The sequence below is a fragment of the Dicentrarchus labrax genome, unplaced genomic scaffold (assembly GCF_905237075.1).
Source record: "Dicentrarchus labrax unplaced genomic scaffold, dlabrax2021, whole genome shotgun sequence".
NCBI lineage: Eukaryota > Metazoa > Chordata > Actinopteri > Moronidae > Dicentrarchus > Dicentrarchus labrax.
The window spans coordinates 20,367,762-20,391,082 of NW_026136724.1; the positions used below are offsets into that span (position 1 = coordinate 20,367,762).

The window sequence follows — 23,321 nt, forward strand, 5'->3', positions numbered from 1 at the left end:
TTTGTCTTTCCAACAAGTTATAAAATATAAAATGCAGTTTATGTCGGGACCAAGCTAAAAAAAACAAAACATCCTTCCGTTCCTTCCGTATGCTAACAACCAACAAAGTAAAGGTAATGTAAAGATTAGAACAGGATGAAAATAAGTTAATTTCTCCTAATTTTGTCGTAATAATTATGCTAAAATGATAGTTAGCTGGTAACTGATGCTAATACTGATACCGGAGACGGTTTCTCTTCGAGCCGGATGAAAACAAACATTTAAAAATATATATATAATTAACCATTTTTCCAAATATCACACGAGGAGGTGGCACGAACATTTTAATAACTTCTTGGAGATGCTTCTCTTCCTCTTGTATCCCAGGTAGAAACACACACACACACACACACACACACACACAGAGAGAGAGGGGGATCCTGAATTAGACAGCGGTTACCATGACAACGCAGGCTCACACAGGTGCTAATGAATGCAGCGTTGCCGAGGAGGAGGAGGATGTGACATCACGGCTTCAAGTCGAGGAGCCAGGAAACGGCAAGGGCGCGTTGTCGTGACAACCAGTAGTAGCAGGGCAACGTTAATAGCAGTGTTTAAAGATTAGTACACACACACACACACACACACACACACACACACACACACAGGATGTAAGAGTTGTTCAGTAAAAAATAAAAAATAAAACAAAATAAATGACATTTTTGACCACATTTGAAAAATACAAAGAACTGGAGGTTTTATAAATATTTTGTCAGACAATATTAGACAGGGGAACGATACAACCGAGGATATAATCTTAAAAGGTTAAAATGACATTTTTAATTTCACCTGGACTTTAACTTTGATTTATGAGCAAATACCTGAAAACTAACGACGTTCATGATGAGTAGTGAACATTAGCATTTCACAAAGCAGTAATGTGTCTAACTGAACTCCATCTCTTTATCAATCTGTCTAATTGTAGTGCTAGTTCCTGTGCTTTTATTTTGAAATGTTCTACTGCCTTTACCCAGTTTGTTTTTGTTTGAAAACAAAAAACATGTGATTTAGTTTTTGGTTTAAAATTAACAAACCACATGACTTCCTTTAGTTATATTTTACTTTTAAAAAAAAAAAAGATTAATGATAAAAAACATTTTGTAAAATAGAAAAACGTTTTTTGTTTAATAACAACAAACAGATTTATATATTGTTCTCTGGTAGCAGTAAAATATTATAATGTTCATTTAATCAATTAACAAAATAGCTGCAGATCAATTCTCAGTTGATCAATCAATCATTTAATTAACTAAATTATATTTTAATCTCCAACTGAACATTTTACAAAAACTAAATAAGTTTCTTTGCGAATTTCACAGTTTGTCATCCACACATTCTCTCTCTCTCTCTCTCTCTCTCTCTCTCTCTCTCTCTCTCTCTCTCTCTCCCTCTCTCTCTCTCTCTCTCTCCCCTCTCCCTCTCTCTCTCTCTTCACACACACACAGATAATTAATTCGCCATGGTAACGAGGAGCAGCCATGTGATTGGAGCAGCTGTGTTCCATATTAGGCAGCAGGGAGATTAGCAGGAAGGACACAGCAGCTAATTATAGACGCTAGCAAGAAGCTAACGGGGCTAACTGCTCAGAGCAGCTGCTGCCTGGCTCGAGGGCAGGTGGTCGGGCGGATTCTACCCACAATGCAGCAGTCCAGCTGGTTACTCAGAGGAAAGCACCAAGTAAAAAGTAATTAGATTGAATTATGTGCACATAAAGTCTAGTTTACTCGTCATGTTTGATCCCAAACCCTGATTATCTGTGTTAAAAAGTGGAGTTTGAAAGATGCTATTGAGTTGAATTATGGGAAATGTAGGCTCCAGAGTTTTTGACCAATGCCGGGCCGTCAGTGAGCGTCTGCGGCTCTGATCGATTCATCTCATCTGATCACTCAAATACAGATATTTTAACAACAAGCAGCTATTTTACAAAACCATCTGAGCTCTCAGATTCCCAATCTGTCCCCAATAAAGGCCGATTGTGTCCATTGATTAAAGCTACTGATTTCCAACCTTTGACCTTAAGGGACCTTTTTTCTATCATATATAATATCTTTTATATTCAATGAGACAATAAGAGAGAACAGCTGATAAACTGTAAACAGTGAACACAATAACTCCAGAGATTGTGTAAAATAAGAGATTTGGATGATTTAAGCAGATTATTTCCTGAATATTGATCAGAGATGAACTTTTTATACAATTATCTGTCTGTATTATGTATTTATTTTAATTGTTTAAGTGTTTTCTTCTCCCTGACGCTCTATTAGCTCTTCGGCTGTCATAACTTCTAAAACCTCTTAAATATCACATTTTACACAGCTTTAAAATGTTTCATATTTCAGTGTTTCTGTACAGTCTGTCAGATAAACCTCCATCATTAATGTGATTTACACTCAGAAGTTGCTGAGTCAGTTAACGTCTCGGAGCCGGTGTACGGTGACGTGGCGATGGAGGTTAATCTGGACTCGGGATCCTCTTCTGTTTGGGCTTTTTCCAGAGTCGGAGGCCGGAGGTTTCACCCTGTGACGCCTTCTGCTGCAGCTCTGATGTCAAACAAATGAGATTCAACGCCTGGAAACAACTCCAGACCTGTGTGTGTGTGTTTGTGTGTGTGTTTGTGTGTGTGTGTCTATTTAAAACTGGATGTAGCACAGAGCTCAGCAGGAGATCATGAAGGACGCGCACACGCACACACACACACTGGTAACCTGATAGAGTGTGACTTGCTGCAAGGGATTATGGGTCCAAATTAATATCCACTTACTGTACAAATGTCAAACCACCTTCACTCACAACACAAGTTGTTTGTACATACTATATACTTTATAATGAGCAGCTGTTAAAGCTGCTAGAAACCCGCTACATGACATTTATTGTAAACCGTAAATTCATACACTAACAGTATTTTACCTCAAAGAACTCAGAAGGGGATGTTTTAACTGCTGCTGCCAGTAAATCTGTCCAGGAGATACAGTTGTGTGTGGAAAATGCAGTTAAAATAAAGGTTATAATATATAATATACAGCTAGATGGGGCTGGCCTGTCAGCAGCTTCAACAATAAACCAAGTAAAAGCTAACAGATCCCGGGTTTTATCATGCTCACAGACTGAGGCTGAAGCTTACAGATCCCAGGTTTTTGTATCTGACTGACCAAACACTGGTTGTAGACCGTTTGGAAGTGGATAATGAAACCAGATGCCACTGAATCCGACACACTGGACCTTTAAAATATGCATTTCTTCTGATTGCACTGAAATAAATCATACAGTTTGAGTAATTAAATCATTAATATGCTGCTGGGTGTCGTTTAGTGAACGCCTCCACGCAGCACTGTCACATCCACACTGTGGACGTCAGACAGAAAGCGGTACATTCGAGTTATTTCTGTGTCATAACCAATTTCAGACTTGTGTTTTGACACTGAATAACTTTTATATTTATGTATGTTGGAGGGGGCGACTGCCGACTGTAATTATCCCAAACGTCTCTGCCTCCACTGACAGTGTGTTCACTTCCTCTCTGCTACTCCTTTCCAGCTGTGTAAAGCTTAATCTTTAACTTTGTAGGATATTTTGTACCTTTGATTATTTGATTTAACACTGTGCCTCTACACATTAAATCATTTTGCATCCAGGGGGTGTTTAGCCTAGCTTAGCACAAAGACTGGAAGCTGAGGGAAACTGCTAGCCTAGCTTTATTGAAGACCTAGAAAGTCCAGACCGTGGGAGAAGGGAGCCCCTGCTGTGAAGGAGGTCAGCAGACAGTTGATAGACAGCGAGCTGACTCTGCAAACCCCCTGTCAGCTCTCCCAGCATGCACTTGGCTGTCACCTGAGCAGCAGGTGGCGCGTGGGGGGTCTGACCTACAGACCCAGATAATGAATAGAAAGGATATATAGATATAAGTGGCGGCTGGTGTCTTGTTTACGTTGCCATGGTGATGTTTTAACCAAATTTCATTCACCACTGGTCTCATTTACACACATTAATTGATTAATTTGTACTAAACATGTTAAGTATCCCCACCTAAACAAATTATAACCAGTTCTAAATCCATTCTTATTCACTCTAAAACCTTTCTGACCCACCTCTTACTCATATAAATCTTCCCTTTTCTATTTTTATACCTCATAACCAACTCCAAACCCCTTCTAAAACCCATTTTATTCCATGCTAAACACGTTCTGATCCCTTTTAAAACCCAGTTAAACGGTCTACAAATATCCTAAACCAATTTTAACCCCATTCTTACATTATATCCTTTGTAAACCCCCTTTATACCAACACTAACCCACACAAATCTAACCCGAGTTAAATAATTAAACCAGTCTGACAGTGGATAATCCATTCTAAACCTACCCAGATGTAATCTAAAGTCACTCTAATGTCGCCCAAACCCAGTCTAAACCATTCTAACCCATTTCTAAACACACTAACCAAAACATTTGAACCTAAAATGACAAATAAACCAGTCTGAGGGTGGAGAACCTATTCAAAGACATCCCAAACCAATTATCAACCCATTTTAATCCACGCTAAACACAATCTGATCCCTTTTAAAACTTGGTTTAACCTTCTAAAAATATCCTAAACCAATCTTAACCCCATTCTTACATTATATCCCCTGTAAACCCCCTTTATACCAACACTAACCCACACAAATCTAACCTGAGTTAAATAATCAAACCAGTCTGACAGTGGATAATCCATTCTAACCCTACCCAGATGTAATCTAAAGTCACTCTAATGTCGCCTCAAACCCAGTCTAAACCATTCTAACCCTTTTTAGACCATTTCTAAACACACTAATACAAACATTTAACCCAAAATGACAAATAAAGAGAGTGGAGAACCTATTCTGAACTCATCCAAACCAACAAACCAACTCATTTTGAACTCACTTTCTTATCCATAACCTACCACAAACATCCTACAACCATCTTGTAACACCATGGTAGCTTTTCCAAAAGCTACTTCATACCCACTGGACCCAAAATTACCAGTTAGACCAGTGTAAGAGTGGATAACCCGATCTAAACCAGTTTAATACCTTTATGATTATTCTAAATCCATTATGATTAACACATTTCAATCAATGCCAAACACACCTTTTAAAACCAACTCTAAAACCTAAAATCAAATCCATCCCAAACCTGGTCTAAACCTTCTACAAACAACCTAAACACATATTTTAACTTCCAAAACATACTTTACACCACCCACCGCCTTCAAACCCCATTCTAAATCCACACTAACCCATCAATTGTAACTTGAGACAACCAGTAATCCAGTTTGAGAGAGGATAACCAAAATCTAAACCCATTCAATCCCGTTACAACCCATTCTGAAACTACCCTAGTTCCCTAATCCTGAATCTGATTCTAAACCTACAGCCCAGTTTATACCTCTTCTAAATCCACACTGTATAAAGCAAAGTGACCAGTTAAACCAGTCAGATAGTGTGTCATAGAGTTTATTTTCCTTGAGTAATCGTTGGTATGCTTAGAGGAAGGTGCACATTCCTCTCCCTCATCTGATTCACATTTATATGACCCGTGAATTTATGATGTTTGAAACTTGTTTGTTGACTTGTGTTTAATGTTTTTGCTGATGCAGGTTTTCCTGAGGGGTTTCCCTCACCTGCCTTTAAGAACAAGGAGTGTACTTTCCCTTTAAACTGTCTGTTCATTGATAATATGTTTGTTTAATTAAGCCAATTAAGTACAATGAAGTATCATTTAGCTTCAAATGAGGGGATATTTACCCCCTTTCCACCAATGCAAACAGAGCGCGAGTAATGGGCCGGTATCTAACATGAGAAATTAGTAGCTCGCTAAACAGCTAATAAATACATAGCTGTCTAGCTACAAGGCGCTCCTGACGTAACTTCTTTGTTCTAAACCAGTAAAGTGTTTGTCCTGCATTGAAACCAGTTTTCCAGGGAGTCGATTCTTTGGCCATCGCAAAGGAACGTATCCGAGATCAGGCTTCAAACCGGCCCTCAAACTACGTTGGGGGGAAAAGGAGGAACTGAGCCGGCCCTCAAACTACGTTGGGGGGAAAAGGAGGAACTGAGCCAGTTTTAAATGCAGGACTTATACTAATAGTACTGAGACTGTTTCATAATCAGTTAAAAACTGCTTGTAGAACGTTTAAATAAAATATCTGAAGACCTCTTCCACTACTAACACACTCTAAACTCATTAAAGCTGCTAGCTGTATCACTATTTACGGCTATACGTTGAATCTCAAACTATCGTAACTCATTTTAGAACAAATAAAAATCCAATTCAACAGCACTTTAAATCAGTTATATCACACTGAACCGACAGTTCGTGAGATCAGAGTTGGTTCTTTGTCTGTTCGAGTCAAACATTTCACCTTCTCCAGACAGTTTGAACCCCTAAATATAAAACCAGTCATGGAAACTGTCTCTCTACCTGCCTCCCTCCCTCCCTCCCTCTCTCTCTCTGTGTATAATTGAATATAGACTCCAGCAGGGGTCTCTGGGTTCAGGACAAATGGAAAACTCTGTGTGTGTGTGTGTGTGTGTGTGTGTGTGTGTGTGTGTGTGTGTGTGTGTGTGTGTGTGTGTGTGTGTGTTCAGATGGTGTCAGATTTGTCAGGGCAGAGGTCAGTTTATTTCCAGCGTCCCTCTTCATCTCACACACACACACACGTCCGATACGTCCGTCATTCGCTGCTTCGTGTGAATATTATTGAATGAACATGATAAGCAGGAAGTGTCAGTACTGATTTTCACAATATAAGCGCTGCTGAAGTGTGAACTGCAGGAGTTGAAGTGTAAAAGTCCAAGTGCAGCCGCTTCGATTTCAGAGTTTCAGACTCATACTCTGCTGCCACCTAGTAGTTAAAAGCCGTCACTACACTCAGTGTTATTATACTTTACACAGAAAACCTGAAATATACATTATTAAGGGTTGAACTACCAAACAACTTTAACTTTTATTTAAATATCTTCTCAAACATTATTATAATTAGTTTTAATAATATAGTATATATACAGTGACGGGCCTTTCTGCTGCCTAATGAGCAGTAATGGATTACTTATAACTAAGTCACTTAATTAGGATGCAGAAACTTAATTAACAATGTATTTTAACAAAAGAAGTAAACGTAACTTAATACTCCATTATTTCGAATTACTCCTTTACAAACCCAACTAAAAATGCACTTAAATTTGTGCAGTATTTTAAGTATTTGGTGATTTAATTCCAGTTTGTTCCATTGATTCTTTTCTTTAAGTTGATTTTATATTTTTTTTTAATTATTGTTTTTCAATTTTGATAATCAGTTAATTTTAAATTGTATTAGTTTTATTTAATCATATATCTGTTTTTTTGTATAAAGAAGATACATTTAAGTTACTTTATTCAGATAAATAAAACATTTTAAATGAGTTTGGAGAAATGCTGCATATGAGTGTAACATACTTACTAGTTTTTAATTTCAATTAACTCAATTAAACTGGTACATTTAAACAGTTTAAGGTTTCCTCAAACAATTTGATTTGAACCAACTCATCAGGTTTTACGCGGGAACAAAGATGTAATCAGATTACAGTTGCATTAGTAGAAAATGGGGATTATAGCAAGATTACAATTTTAAAATACATACATTTTTCTTTTTAAATACTCTGAGCAGAAGACACATTTTTAATGCTAAAAACTTTACATCTTGTCTGTTCAGAAATCAAGCATGAAAGCCATCAATATATATACATGTATATATATATATAAATAAGATGGAGGAGAGATCATAAAACTGCCAGGAGTTTATTCTGCCTCAGAACAGCAGACAGCTTTAAAATACTTTTATTAGCTGGATACTTTTCTGCTACCTTGTGATTGAAAGGCGTCATTACACCAACTTATTTGTTCTTTATAAATCAGAAATCAGTTTTCACATTGCAGAAATATGCCTTAATATTTTGGTGTATAATAATAATATAGTTTTTTATTGATTGTGCAAGATACATAATTAACATAAAGACATGGAAGATGTGACATGACAAGGCAACACAAATACTGATAACAACAGGGGTATTACAAAACAACAACAACAACAAAATGACAAAAACAAAACAAAGCTGAAAAACAAAACTAATGATAATATAAATTAGAAGTAAATGTAAAGGAACAAAATAAAACTTTTTCTTTGGTGCATAATAATAAACTCTGTAAGAGAAAAGAAAAAACAGAATTGTAAATATGTTTTTAAAAATATATGCAAAATGTTTCATAACCAGTTAAAAACTCCTACAGAACTACATGAATATAATCAAAATAATATATATATTCACATGTTAAAACACTCTCTTATAGAAAAAAGTGATAAAACAATAATAATAATAATGAAAATACAAATAAATACATAAATATAAATAAATTAAAAGCCAGACTACAAAGGTAAAAGTAAGAAATCAGGTTCTGACGAGGACTATTAAGTGCTGTAAAAGGGTTTATAGGGTAAAATCTGATAAATAAGTAGGACTGAGAACATTAAGAGCTTTATATATCAATAAAAGGATAATTTACTGTAAGTATTATTATTATTATTATTGCTGAAACCTTGTTAAACAACAGAAATCTTTTGGAGATTCAGCCTCTGTGTTCTGATTGCAGTTACACAGTTTGTCCACTAGATGTCATCAGACATTTAATTTTCCCACCGTGCTGAAAAGTTGCTGCCATCATTGTTTCACCACTCAGACGAGTGTGTTTACGTCCCAGCAGTGGAAAAACTATAAAATGACAACATCCATCCGTCCTTATGTATTTGGTCCAGATTAAATTATCTCAACATGAACTCACAAGATTTCCAAAGAAGATGAAGAGAATCTTCCGTTGGGTTTGTATGACCCTTTGACCTCTCCTCTAGCACCATCCTCAGGACAAACTTCATATTTGTCAAACATATATTCCTGACACCACATTGTGTGTTTTAAACAGTCTCCACCCTGCAGTATTGTGGAGAAACAGCTGTTTATAGAGCTGCTTTTATTCTCTAAGTATCTCACGTTGATCCTGAGGTGAAGTTACCGAGAAAAAAGAGAAACTGTGGTGGCTGAAGTTCCCTAAAAAATTAGTTTTTAATGCAGCATTTTATTGTGAAAATCTCAGCAAAGACAAACATGAAGAAGTGCAATTAGCAGCTGAGAGAATAACACATTAAAGGTTTCCCATTCACGCGTTATGATCGTTGCCATGTTGGTTTGTCGGAGCCAGCGGAGGTCACGTACTGCGAGCTGAGCTGCTCTTATTGGCTGCTCAGTTTTAACTCGTCCGTATCAGGAAACGATGGCGACTCGCCTGCTCACACAGGATCTGATATTCCAGATAAACAGTAAAATGTGTTTGTGAACAGATTTGAGGAGAGTCAACAACAGAATCTGGATCCATATCCAGTTTGGTGCGTTGAGCTGGACGGACTCACTGAGAATGAGCTGTCAATCACAAGGTAGCCCCGCCCTAAAGCATACCCTGCTTTATGGTCTGTTTTACTCTAAATGGGATCATCAGTTACTAAATGAACATCATGCTGTGTGGAAGAAGACTGAAACTAGAGACTGAGACCAGAAACTCATCAGGAAACTGTTTACTGAGCTCATCAATCAACTGATTGAAGCAGCATCTAGTGGCCATTAGAGGAACTTTCTGCTATTAACAAACACAATGAAGCAACAGTTAGCAGAGTGATTGACAGCAGCGGACTCTTCCTCTGCAGAAATGTAATTTATGAATGATCTGCTGCGTGAATACTACATATATAATCTAAAAATGCATTCTTGACTGTGGATCTTGCACTTAAATGCTGAGGAAGGCAGTGAGATACAGTAGAAAGCTCCTGAAAGAGCCAGTAAGTGGACCTTGAGTTAAGATTGTCATACTTGAGTCGCTTTTATTTTGGCTTTGTATTCTTCATATGAAACATAACGCTGAGTGTGAGTGTGTGTGTGGTTCCTGTGAACCCACTCAAAGCTTCCTTTGCAACAGGAAACAACACATAACTTCATGGAAATGCCACAGTGCATAAGATATGTTAATGAGCTGTGTGTGTGTGTGTGTGTGTGTGTGTGTGTGTGTGTGTGTGTGTGTTTTTAATGGCATTGAGCTACGATGCTTTTTTCTCTCTCACTCTTTTGAATAGTCAGCATATGAAACTATGAAAACGCACCCTAAAAAACTAATTAGCAAACTGCATGAATCATCTTTTTATCCACACACATGAACTCCTTAAAGGGCCAGCTCACATTTACCGTTCAGTTTATTCATATTTTCTCTGCAGGCCTCAAATCGTACTGTAACTTTTCTAAATAAAAACAAACCTTTTTGACATATTTGCCAAAACTTTCACTGTATCCTGACAGAAGAACAAACCCCGAACCATTTGGGCACTGACTTATACAGAGGTGGCATGAAGTCTCTCAGCTTTCCAGTTATTCCTAATTTATGCAATTCTAACCAGAGTTTGCAGAAATATTCAAATACACTACAGGCAAACATAATACATTTATACCACATGCAAAAAACGGCATGTAATTAGCATAACGTGCTGCAAAGGGGAGACTTGTGGGTACGCAGAGAACTCGTTTTCATTCAGATATCAGTTCAGAGGTCAAGGGATCCTTTTAAAATGGCCATGCCAGTTTTTCCAACTTCTAACTTAGGCGTTATTTAACCTCGTTCCTGACATGCTAGCACGGCATGGCTACAGCCTCTGAAAGACAGAGAGATGACAGATTGTGACTCCACTTGCAAGCACGGAGGAGAAACTCCAGTGGCCAGGAAACCCGAAAGGAACCATCTAGAACCAGTGTTTGGTTTGTCTGTTCTGGGCTACTGTAGAAACTCAACAGCTCATTCTAAGGTAACGAAAACACAACAACTCTTATGTTCAGGTGATTATACACTAATGAAAACATACCTATGAATATTATATTCCATTTCTGACAATAGAGCTTTCTCAATGTTACACACTGGACCTTTAAATGGAGACTGAGCTGCATGCAGAGCGTCACTGTGTTCGGTTGAGGCCCAAATCCATCCGGGCTCGTTTTTTAACATCGAGCAGCACAGAGTAGATCGCATTGGCAGAAAGTCGGACACATAGACGTCATAGAGAATCCCGTCAATTTTCAAAATAAAATACCCCGTGCAGACTCGAGCAAGATAATCTTCACACATAAACCAGTTTCTGATTTTTGAAGCGTAAATGCGATCGCCAGAAGTAAAGAAGCTAGAAGAACTACACCACTACACTTCTAACTTGTAAATAAAATCTACAACTTGTAACGTTATAATAGTTTGCAAGAGTATGAACACAACGAGGCTGTGAAGGCGGACCAGTATGTAGATACGTCTCCTAGTTTGTCTCATTTAGCCACCTGTTAGCAACCGCCTTTTTAAATATTCATAGGTGGGGTATTTGCTGATGTGTTTTATGCCCTTAAAACAAAACGAGAAAATCTCTGAAGCTTGTGTTAACCACAGACTTCATCTCATCAAAAACCCATTCAAAAGGAAAAAAAACCCCACTGACTCCGAAGCGAAGGAGGTGTCAAAATGATTAAACTCATGTCGACGTTTTAGGATTCATTCCTGTGGCACCTTATTCGTGGTGGAAACAGCAGACATTCACTCTTTAAGTTACGTCATCTTGTTGTGCCATCTTCCTTAGAACTAACACCACGGACTCCTAACTTTATTGTGGATGGGAAAACCCATTAAATGACATTTGCTTTTGCTGATTCTCTGGAAATTTGGTTGAAATTCGCATTCAATCAGGATGAAAACTGACTGATCGCTTCAGTCGTCAATGAAATTAATTGATTTTTGCTGTGATATTAAATGCCCCTTTGACCCTTTAAGGAGTCAGATTTTTCTTACAAACCTTCCACTTTAATCTAAAGTTTTGTATTATTCATTACTCAGATGCTGAATCACTGGCTCACTGGAAAGAGGTCAAAGGTCACAGACAGACTCACTCATCCCCCCTCCTTTTCTGTTTCTGTGCAATTTCAGTGTCATTCCTCAAATATCTCTTATCTCCTCCTCATCATTGTATCGTCTTTCAGTGGTTAGATAGCGATCTAGTGTGCAACAGAGAAGTTTCCTCTGACTGAATATGAACAAAACACAAACACTTCCTCAAGTATTCAGATTTAATAATTCCTTTTTTACAGCAAAAATAATCAAAATGTGGGAAAAAAAAAAAACTTATCCTGCACACTGTCAATCACTTGTTCTCCCTTTATTAACATTTCCATCCTCAGACTCAGTGGCGTGCACAAAGGGGGGGGGCAGTTGCCCCCCCTCGTTGCCCAATTGTTGAAAAATGCGTGCTAAACTGCCCTCTTGGGAGCCAAAACGGTGCTAAACTGCCCTCAAGCCCTCTACAGTGGTGAGGACGCGCTATATGTGCCCTTTTTTTTCTTTCCGTCCCTGCTCTTCAAAAAGTCTGTGCACTCCACTGCTCAGACTCATTCAGTAGAATTCATACAGACATATACAGGACACACTATAATTTAAAATTAATAAAAGTGATTGATTAATACCTCCAGCAACCACAGCACAGCCCCCATCTCCAACCACAATCCCACCTGCATCAACAATGACGCTGGTGGAGTGCTTCAAATACCAAATAAACTGAGCTTTGAACAACTCACCACAGACTGTTCCCCCTGTTTCTTTAACGTGTTAACTGCCTCCAATAGGAACAAACACGCATCACAAACAGTGCCTCCAAAATTATTAGTCTCCCTCGTCCCCAACCACTCCGACCTCAACAGCAACGCCATCACACGCAGAGCACACGTTATACAGATCACTGGCCTGTAAATGAGCTCGCTGTGGCAGACGTTTTGTCCCTTCTGTCACAGCATTACTCAACAAAAATCCCCGGTAGCCGTTCTGTGTAAATACCTGTGTTGTGTTTAGATGTCTATCTTGTGGTAATGTTCTGTGTATACGTGTATACGTGCAGACTGTGGCAACAAATATCCTAAAAAGGACAATAAAGAATCTTTAATTGTTCCTGAAGGTGTTCAGTTGGGTTGAGTTCAGCGCTTTGTGAAGGCCGATTCTTCCACGTCTTTGTGGACCTCGCTTTGTGCACAGGAGGCCGAGTCCTTCCCCAAACTGTTGCAAACTGCACCAGGGGGGCGCACAGGATCTCTCAGCTACTGCTGCCGTGCAACAGGCGTAAATGTGCACATCTCTCGCTTTAAAGCTGCACACACTGTTTGGTTTCTTCTGCTGTCTGCTGCTGCAGGTATTTAATGAAGTCAAAGGACAGAATGTGACGCACAACCAGCTGTGGACAATTGGGTTTGTGGTGCAAACTGGGGTTTTTGTCTGTGTCAGCTCTCATTATGGACCAATCTCTAAAAAAAAACTTTAACATAAAAAATAAAAAAAAAAATTTAAAAAAAAAAAAAAAAAAAAAAAAAAAATATAAAAAAAAATTTAATTTTAAAAAAAGGGAAATTAAAAAAAAAAAAAAAAAAAATATTCAAATAACATTCAACGTTGTGACATCTAGTTTCATATGATATCAGTATCTTCACTCCAGTTTTAAATCGGAGCCCGTTACAGCCTCTGAAAGTGTGGAGCAGAAGAGGGAGGGATAATGTGGTGGACAATCAGATCGGACCTGGATGGATTCCCAAAAGTTTTCTACACACATTGAAGTTCCCCTCAGGATGAATTTTAATAACTTCTGTGACTTTCCATCTGGCGCCATCATCAGGTCAACATTATAATGTGTCCAATACTTCAGTTTATACCTGAAACTCTAATCCCATCAGCCTCAGCTGCAGTGTGTGCAGAATGGACCACTCAAAGCACCTTTACTCTACATGCCACATTCACCCTTTCACACACATTCACCCAGCGATGGCTGTGCAAAGCCCATCGAACAGAAACCAGCTCATTCATTCACATTCACACACTGATTCACAGCATTTTGGGGTTTAGTATCTTGTAAGTACGTTATACTTTGACACGCAGCGAGAGGAGCTGGGAATCGAACCAACAACCTTCCGATTAATGGACGACCCGCTCTCCCCCCACAGCTGCATGCTTACAATGCTAAACTAAGATCGTGAACATGGTAAACAATTTACCTGCTAAACAGCAGCATGTTGCTGGCGTTAGCATTTAGCTCAAAGCCACCACTGTGCCAAAGTCTCACAGAGCTGCTGGCTGCAGACTGAACATCCGTTTCCTTTTCAACACAAACTGTAAGCATTAATCACATCATAAAACTCAACTGATCTGAAGCTACGTGAACGTTTGGCGATGTGTCCACGATGCCTCTCTGCAGCCTGTCTGCAGTGGCGTCGGTACTGAGCAGTCGGCACCGAGCGTTATCTGTCATTTATAGACATGCAAAAAAACCTTGTTTCCTTTCCTTCTGCAGTAGCAACCTGCTGACTCACACTGAAACCCACACACACTCAGACCACAGAAACAAGAAGTGGGGGTAAAAGTTGACTCCCAGTGTCTCTCTCTGTGTGTCTGCTTGATTTCCATCGCTGTCCTGCTGAAGTGCCCTTTACCACTGCAGCAGTCCACCCCCGCCAAGCCCCCGCTCGACCCCCAGACGACAGCAGAAACATGTGCTTACAGACCAGACGGAGAACCAGTACCTGCTCATCTGAGTTCTTACTCACCACCTGCAGTCTGCTATTGATCTATCATGTGATTGTTTCTTTTTTGCAGCTTTAAGATATTTGGAGGAGTAAAATGTGGCTGTAGTTAGAGCAGTTTTTAAAGGATAAAAGTTTATTATTACAACTTTTTCTGAGCAAAACACATGAAAGGATCCTTACTAACGAGTATTGTGTGTCTCTAAAGCTGATATATCTGATTCCTCTGTGCTGTAGAGCAGCATTGTTGTTTAAGAACACATCAAATGAGCCACAGTTGCACTGGATGACATATTCCTTCATTACCACAAACAAACACACGGTTTATTTTACTCAGTCTTGCATTCACTATCCTGCTGCCCCAAATAACGCTTGAAAAATGGGACTCCACCCTGTCACAAATAAAGACACTAAATACTTGTTTTCTTAAAATGAAACTAATATATGTTTTGTTTTGTTCGGTTGTTAGAGTCCCTCTAAAGGCTGTTTATTGACCACACAAACACACAGCTCTGCTCTCCAACTGCTTGTGGGGGAAGCACAGCTTGAGTTCTTAGAAGTCACAGCCTCACATACAGGGTTGCATTGTGGGTAAGGGCTGCAGTTACAGTAAAAGACGACTACCTGCCATTTACCAGAAGTGATGTCACCCGGAAGTGACATCACTGCTGTGGGTTGGAGGGGAGGGCGGGGGTCTGAGTTTGTGCAGTTGCAGAAAATACCCGACCCGCCTGTGTGCATGCAGAGGATCATATAATAAATCAATTTATTTGTCATTTTGTGACTGTGGAAGTTACTCAGTAACTCAAGTGCTTTACTTAAAGAGGTAGTGCACACTTAAAGATGTGTTTTAAGCTGTAAACTAAATGATATGACTGTACAATATTAACATTCTCACCAAATATATGAAAATCAGTATTTCATTGGTGGAAAATGTCTCAACAAACACGTCATCTGTCGTTTTAAATCAGCCTGAACGTCGTAAGATGAATGCTGAGATAGAGTCGACTGTTGGGACGACTTTAGTCATCACATTTATATAAATCCGCTCTGAGTGGGAGTCTGTGAAAATCCAAATGTATATATCATTCACCGGAGTTTATGCGAGTTGTTGCTAACCCTCTTCTTTTTGTATTTTGGCGCAGTGGTATGGACTTTGTGCTTCAGACGGCTGCAGAACACCACCTGACTGCAACCTTCATCCCACAGACACACACACATACCACCTGACACACCCATAAGCTTAGCTACATTAGCTTAGCTACAAACAGGCAGCACACAGAAACGTTTACAAACAGCATGAATGTGCTTCTAGTGACTATCCAGCTTCTAGTGACTATCCAGCTTCTAGTGACTATCAGTGTTTCCGGTGCGGACACTGAGAGTCTGACATCATTTTCTCCACTATCATCTCACAACCCTTCAGATTTATCTTGTGACCACTTGGAGGGGCAGTCTGCATTTGGTTTACCAACTTCTGAATCCCCTTTGATGTAGGGGAGTGGTGTGCAGGCAGATTATTTTTTCTTCCTAGGATGGGGAAGGCATGGCATAGCATAGTTGGATGGATTAAGGAATCAGGAATACGTCACTGAAAATGCACAATCAGGTAGTTTTTTCACCCGTCTGTGAGTCAGTATTCATGCAAAGTCTTCCTCTCTTTCTGTGGCTAAAGTTAGTTTCATATGTTCATTAGTACCTGACATCAGAGGTTAACTGACAATGTACAGGCCACTACACTACAGGCCAATTTTTGGGTGAGCTAAATATGGAAAAGTAGTCTTAACATGTCACTGTTTATAACACAGGATGTTTATTCTTTGCTGGACTGCAGCCTAAAATAATTTGGGCGTAAATGAAGAGTACGACGTAAGTTCACTGTAGATAAAGTACACAGACACACAGAGGTTCATTATTGACCTTGGAAATAGTTGTTTGTACTGCAAGTGGATCTTATGTTACAATTGTTCTTTTGTCAAAGGAGCTGACTTTGCAGCTCTGCATCCAAGCAGTTGAAAACAACTTGTGGAGTTCCCCAAGGCTCCATCACTGAGCCTCTTTTATTTTGCAGTAAGTTGTCAGGTGACAACAGTTCTGTGAATCTAAAAAGAAATCAGTCCCTCCAGGTGGTTGCAAAGTTGCAACCTCAACAATTAACACAGCATTCAACCAATCACTGTGAATTCTGTTGCAAGCTTGCAATCACTGTAGTTTCCATTAGTTTCACCAATCGTAGCAAAACATTGAGCCATGAATACTTCAGATTTAATTCTCAATGGGACACAAGTTGCCTTTGATTTTGAATAAATAATCTGTTTCTCCTGCAATTTTCATGCAAAAAAATCAAAATGTTTTAGAAAAGCTGCAGTGAAATCAGCCATTTTAGGCAACAACAATCCCTAAAAAACAAACAAAAACAAGCCTGTGAAATCTCAAGGTCCATGTAGTTTTATGGAACTCTTGTGAGCTCAGCAAAAATTTGATTTCAATGTCTACAAATTTCACCACAAACTGCAGTTGAAGATCATGTGATATGATCTTGTGGTTCCTTTGGTAGAACCCTTGAGGTGAGATTGTTTTGCCTTCAGCTAAATACAGACAAAGCTTAAACATTATCTTGGTGCGATTATCTTCTCCAAAGTCTTGGAGCCAAACTTTGTGCATATCATCCAAAAAAACCCCCAGTAAGAATCAGAAAATTAATGTTCATTCTGTTTTATTCAGCCAATCAATAAATACACAATAAATAATCAACAGCAGTACAATTCACTATTAAATACACACCTTAAATACAAAATAAATACATAGCAAATTAAAACATGTTAGGAAAATACAAAAAATCCCTGAGTATCGTACTTCTACTACACATTAATTTAAGTACGTCAGCATTAAACTATGGTGTATTTTGTACTGTAAACATCATCATTATTATTTATTCTTTTAATCAGTGCAATGGAGATGTTGGTGGAGAGGCAGTCCTGTTGCTACCACTGAATAAAAAACCTAACAGTTTACAAACGTTCTGCAACTCAAAGTCTAAATTTCTTGTTTTGTAAATGTGGTTTCTCATGTGAAAACAGTAATTTCCTATGCAATAAACAGCTTTTACATGTTTTTAAAAAAGGGTGAAATATTGTAAATATCACAGGTGATTTGTCAACCAATCAGGGCTCTCCTGTCAATCTGGCACTGCCCACCTCTCCACCATTGTCCAATCGAGAGTTTCACTTCAAAAATATTCTGAATTATACCTTTTAGGAGTTTTCCTCCTTTATTATTTTCTTATTTTTGAGAAATGCGCTAAAATAAAATACTTTCAATCAAATTGACCATAAAAGTCATTAAATTAGCAACTGTCTGTCATGTGCAGCTTTTAAATAGGTAAATGATAAATAAATCAAGTATTTCCAGGTGATACTGATGGATGAAGTGAGTAAAACTCCATGTTGAATACTGTTAGTTATCAGCTCTCTGCATCCTGCAGCGACAAACATTTGACAGGATCAAACCGCTGTGCTGTATTCAAGTATCATAACACCAAACTTCCTTAAAAATATTACACAAATTTTACAAAATCACCATTTGTACTAGGCTTAGGCTGCTGGTCGTTAAGTAACAATAAATAATCTATGAAATAATTTCTTTAACACATACTAAATTTAAATACATTTCACTTAAATTTGCTTTTTTTGCATTTTAGTTTTGTTGCTGTCGTTGTGCCTGTTTATGTTTTAGCCGCTCAGTTGAGATTTGAGCCGCCGTGTCTGCCGCCGCCGCCGCCGCCTCCTCTGCATCTCGTCAGACAGCGAGCTTGCCTCCTCGTACAGCCACGGCAGCTCCCACAGTGCTTTGCTCTGGACGACGTGTTTATCCATCTAGAGGAGGGGAAGAGACGTTACATTACAGCATAACACATAAAACCCTTCGTAAACCCTCCAAATAGAGCTTATGGAGGGTTTATAGAGCAGCATTTTATATGACTTACTATTTCTATACCTACTTAATTGTACATAAACTCCTATAACCTTCGTGAAACAGCGCAGGAAGTATCGAAAAAAGATTAACAAAATCAGGTGGGCAAAAAGGCTTTAAACCCTGCATAAGCTGTAGCTAGCCATACTACCCTACACCGGCACCCTAAAAGTCCTACATAAACCTTTTTATTAGGGCTTCTTAAAGCTTTATTCCATAAACCTTCAAAAAGTCCTACCTCAAGTCCAACATAACCCTCCAAAACCTTTCCAGCAGCCCTACTGGAAACCCTACATAATGCTGCATTTAGTCCTACAAAAGTCCTACATAAACCCCTCATAAACCTTCTCATAGCCCTATTTTCCGGCCTACATGAGCGTTCCCTAGGCCCTCCACAACCTTTCCAAACACCTTACTTGAAGCCCCACACCAAGCAATTTTAAGGCCAACGTTTAGCCCTAAATAAACACTTTATAAACCACCAATACGCTTTATTACTCCAAAGGCCCTTAATACACTTTGGTCAACCTTTGTCGACCCGTCTGAAAGGGCCTTAAGCCCAACATAAAACCCTCCATAAGCCTCAAACAGTATCACTTCTACCCAGATCAAAAGGCCGACAGTCAGATCCAAATTCACGATGAGTCTGTGTCTCTCTACCTGGATGTGTTGGAGAGTCTGCAGTTCCTGCAGAAGCACCCCCTGCTCACGGTAGCGGTGTTGCCTCAGCATCTTGATCTTATTCAGGATGTATTTTAGCCCTGTCCTGACATCTCCACTCGCATCAGCGGCGGTGACGGAGGAGGCGGGACCATCGTTGCTGCCGGTGGTCTGGGGACTCGGCGTGGGCAGCTGTTTCAGCATCTTGTCGATCAGCTTTTCGTACGTCTCCAAAACGGCGCCCATAAACAGCTTCTTCATCTGAGAGAGAAACACACAAATACTATGTTTTATCTCTGGTTCACTGATATATAACACTGATACACATAATACTGATTTAGGTACATTCTGAATGTCTTTGTTGGCAGCAAAGATATAGCAAGTTTCAAGTCACTATAAGTATATTTTTAGAGGAATAAATTCTAAAATTAAAGCAGAAATTTGTACTGGTTTGACGAATTTGCACCTCCCTGGAAAAAAGTTAAAAAACCTTCTTACATGGTGGAAAAAAAACTCTGTGGTTTGCCCACACAGGAGTTAAATTAAGAGTAGAGTAGGCCTAAAAGGGGAATGCCACTGTTTGATTGTGAAACATGAATGTCATAGTCCAACATTAAACACTGAAACTCATTTGGATACAAGAACGCAAAGAGGTCAGAGGCCAGGAGAGTCTATTGTAGACATCAATTGTCACACAACAGGTTAATTGTTGCCGAGCTGTTTCACCTCAGATGAGTCACACGGGGACGCTAGACTGGAACAAATTCAAAGATGATGACTTGTAACACCTGTGTTGTCGTGGTGAGGAAAGAAACAAACTGGGAAAACCCAGAGGGGTGTGTGGCCTTTAGGTCTATGCTAACAAACTACTTTCTGTTCAACAACGTGTTCCCTGTGTGCCACCATGAACGCCTAAACATGATCAACATTCATCCTGACATTAAAATCTGACATTTCTCGTTGGTAAAATGTTTCCTATATGTCGGATTCAAGGCCGCCCTGATACAGGTTCAAATAATGGACCAAAAGTGGATCCAAGTGCTGCAAACTGGCTAAAAAGTCAGAATCTTGTTGGTTTCTTCGGTGCCAAAACACAGCCGACACTCCACCGTATACCAAAGAGGATTTTACTTTATATTTTGCTTTTCCTATTACACAACATGTACTCACACAAACTTAATATCTTCAAACCTGAAACCGATCAGTCCCACTCAGCACAGCTACTCAGCTCAAGCTAGTTTGTTTAAAGCTTGATCTTATCTCACCTAGACAACATCTTGTTAACCGCACAAGACTTCACAATAAACAGCAAACAACCACCTGCAACCTGTATCAGAGAAGATTCTTCGGGCTGGTGTTCAGTGTCTGTGTCGGTGCTCGGTACTCGAAAACCAACCATTAAAGGTCTTCGCATGATTGTTGGTGAAGAGTGAAAGTTTAATTTAGAGCCTGAGAATAGTTGCACAATGGTTGCACAATGCAGAGCCAGCAGGAAAAACAAACCGCACAAACCTCAACACAAACTCCAGCACGATAAAGAAACTGTTCACAGTGTCAGACAGAAACCGGAGGAAAACACCAGCCTGCTGCTGACTCAGTGGTTAGCTGAAGATCAACAGGAGAACATGGAGAGCAGTCCACTGTATCTAATGCACACTACTCCCTCCATTACTGTGCAACTTACTGCACTCTGAAGCTCTTTAAACGACATTAAAACACCCTGAAAATCACCTTAATGCACCTTCATGCTTTTTGCCCTTATCTCATCATACTGGGGGAAATAATCTTCTTCGTGAGAGAGAATATCGATACCATTGCATTATGCATGGAGCTGGAGTCAGGAGGGAATTAGCCTAGCTTAGCATAAAGACTGGCAACAGGGGGAAACAGCTAGCTCGGCTCTCTCCAAAGTTAAAATACACCTTTAAAACTCACTAATTAACAGAGTATTTCTTATCGATTTTATGTTTATATGGAGTCTAATATTCCGGTTTAAGACCTTTAAACCTTTTCATGTACCATGTGAACGATATATTACTCTCTGGTTGCACATCTACACTCCATCTTGACCTAAATGCGTGGGGACGAACGTTTCTCCACTCCCAAAAAACTGCCGGCTTCCGAGCTGAAACTCCTAAAGAACTGAACATAATCGGACTTCCAATTTAAGGAAGTGCGCCCGGTTTGGTGCCATTGGCCGGAGATGGGCGGATGGATACATCGTTATTGGTTCCCTGTGAAGTCACAAATAGTTCTGTTTCTGTACAAATCTGTGTTAATGAATCGCCTGTAAAGCCGTTGGTAGGCGGATTTCTTCTTAAGATAGAACAAGGCTAGCTGCTTCCACTTGCATCCAGTCTTTATGGTAAGCTAAGCGCTTCCTGACTCCCGTACTCGGTCGTCCTGGAGAAAGATAGTTGCTTGTTGTGTTTATTATTTACCTCCATTTTGCCAGCCAGTGCGTTCCTGGAGAAGACGGGTTTCCCATCAAATCTCTCGACGTTTCTAATCTTCTGCAAAAACAAAAAAAGACAAAAACATTTTCAGAACACGTCTTTCCACCTTTACAACACCAGATCAGTAATATATCATCATAAACTAAATAACATCATTAATGCGCTCCGAGGCTGCTGTGAAAGCTAATTTGTGGTGCATTCAAGGACACTCTGATTATTGTTGGTTTATAAACAGACACAATAATCAAAGAGGTTGTAACAGAGATAATTGTTCTTATTGGTGCATTCAAAGACTCTCTGACATCTGAGATATCACAGATCTTTAGACTTATACAATCTTGCTTTCAAGTAACTGCAGGTTGCTTTCTGCATCTGTCTCTTAGTAGTCTGAGTGTCCTTGAATGAACCCTGGTCAAAAACCTGCATTACTGTATGATGAGTGTGATATAAGTTACACAAAGTTAAGTCTAACTGATAAAATTTGTAGTTAATTGACTAAAACATGACAAAAAAACCAACATCAAAATACTCCTTTAAACACACTTACAGTGAATGCAACATGAAACACAACTCTGTGTGTGTGTGTGTGTGTGTGTGTGTGTGTGTGTGTGTGTGTGTGTGTGTGTGTGTGTGTGTGTGTGCATGTGTGTGTGTTTGTGGTGAGAGCGTAAGTGTGTGAAAGAGACAGGAGGAAACAGAAAAAGCTTGTACCGGTATTTGAAGTACTGCACTACAAAGTACCGATACTGAGGCTACTCACATAGTGCTGCAGGAGGTTCTGGATGGTCCTGTTCATCTCCACATTGATGTGCGAGCTCCTGACCTGACACACAGACAGCCAGAGAAACAGACAGACCACTGCCCTCGCCATGGCAACCATTGTTATATCACCACTTATAGTAGTTTAAGCTGTAGTTGGTTCGATTCCCTGGTGCTCCGGTGTGACCTGCCTGGGTTCTGGTCCTGTGAGAGAGCGAGCGGCTGAGCGGTTGGACAGAGACAGGCCGAAAACTAGGATAAAAAAGACCGTCTGACTGACTGACTGTCTGACAGTTGATGACTGACTGACTGTCTGCCGTTGATGAAGTTGGCTCAAACTGTTTGAGCTTTTTATTCATAAGTCGTGAGAGAGAGAGAGACGTAGACACACACAGGAGAGAGAGAGAGAGAGAGAGAGAGAGAGAGAAAGAGAGATGAAGCGATGATCTAGGTGTGAAAAATGTGGTTGTGCTGTTTCCTTTAAATCACCAAACTTCATAGAAGTGGGTGAGGGGTCTCCCACTCATGCAAAAAATTGTCTCTTTGCTGCAGAAATGCACGTCACCCAAATGGGTTTCACGTTGCCAAACGGGTTTACTGGTCCATCCTGGGAGAGGGCGCTGGGCGAGGCCCCTGTTGCATGCAGCTCAATGGTGGTTCCAGTAGGAAGTCACTGGAAGGCTGCAGCCTGCGTCGGAAAGCATTTGATCCAGCAGAAACGTAACGGAAACCATTACGAGAATGAACGATATGACGCTCCAAAAGGT

General features: G+C 39.6%; 1 protein-coding gene across 1 annotated transcript; it reads right to left on the bottom strand.

Moving 5' to 3' along the window:
* Positions 1 to 17,406: 17,406 nt before the first annotated feature.
* LOC127358596 (interferon gamma) lies at positions 17,407 to 22,942 on the bottom strand. Its single transcript, XM_051391784.1, has 4 exons — positions 22,556 to 22,942; positions 21,781 to 21,852; positions 19,340 to 19,600; positions 17,407 to 18,582 (listed from the first exon to the last, which is right to left on the bottom strand). The coding sequence occupies exons 1-4, from the start codon at positions 22,673 to 22,675 to the stop codon at positions 18,439 to 18,441; spliced, it is 597 nt and encodes a 198-aa protein (XP_051247744.1). The 5' UTR covers positions 22,676 to 22,942; the 3' UTR covers positions 17,407 to 18,438.
* Positions 22,943 to 23,321: the final 379 nt, after the last annotated feature.

Coding starts and splice junctions, on each gene's coding strand:
- LOC127358596 (XM_051391784.1), bottom strand. CDS start 22,675: ATGGTTGCCATGGCGAGGGCAGTGGTCTGTCTGTTTCTCTGGCTGTCT. Junction 19,601..21,780: donor CACTGGCTGGCAAAATGGAG/GTAAATAATAAA, acceptor TTTCTCTCTCAG/ATGAAGAAGCTGTTTATGGG. Junction 18,583..19,339: donor AGACTCTCCAACACATCCAG/GTAGAGAGACAC, acceptor CCCCTCCTCTAG/ATGGATAAACACGTCGTCCA.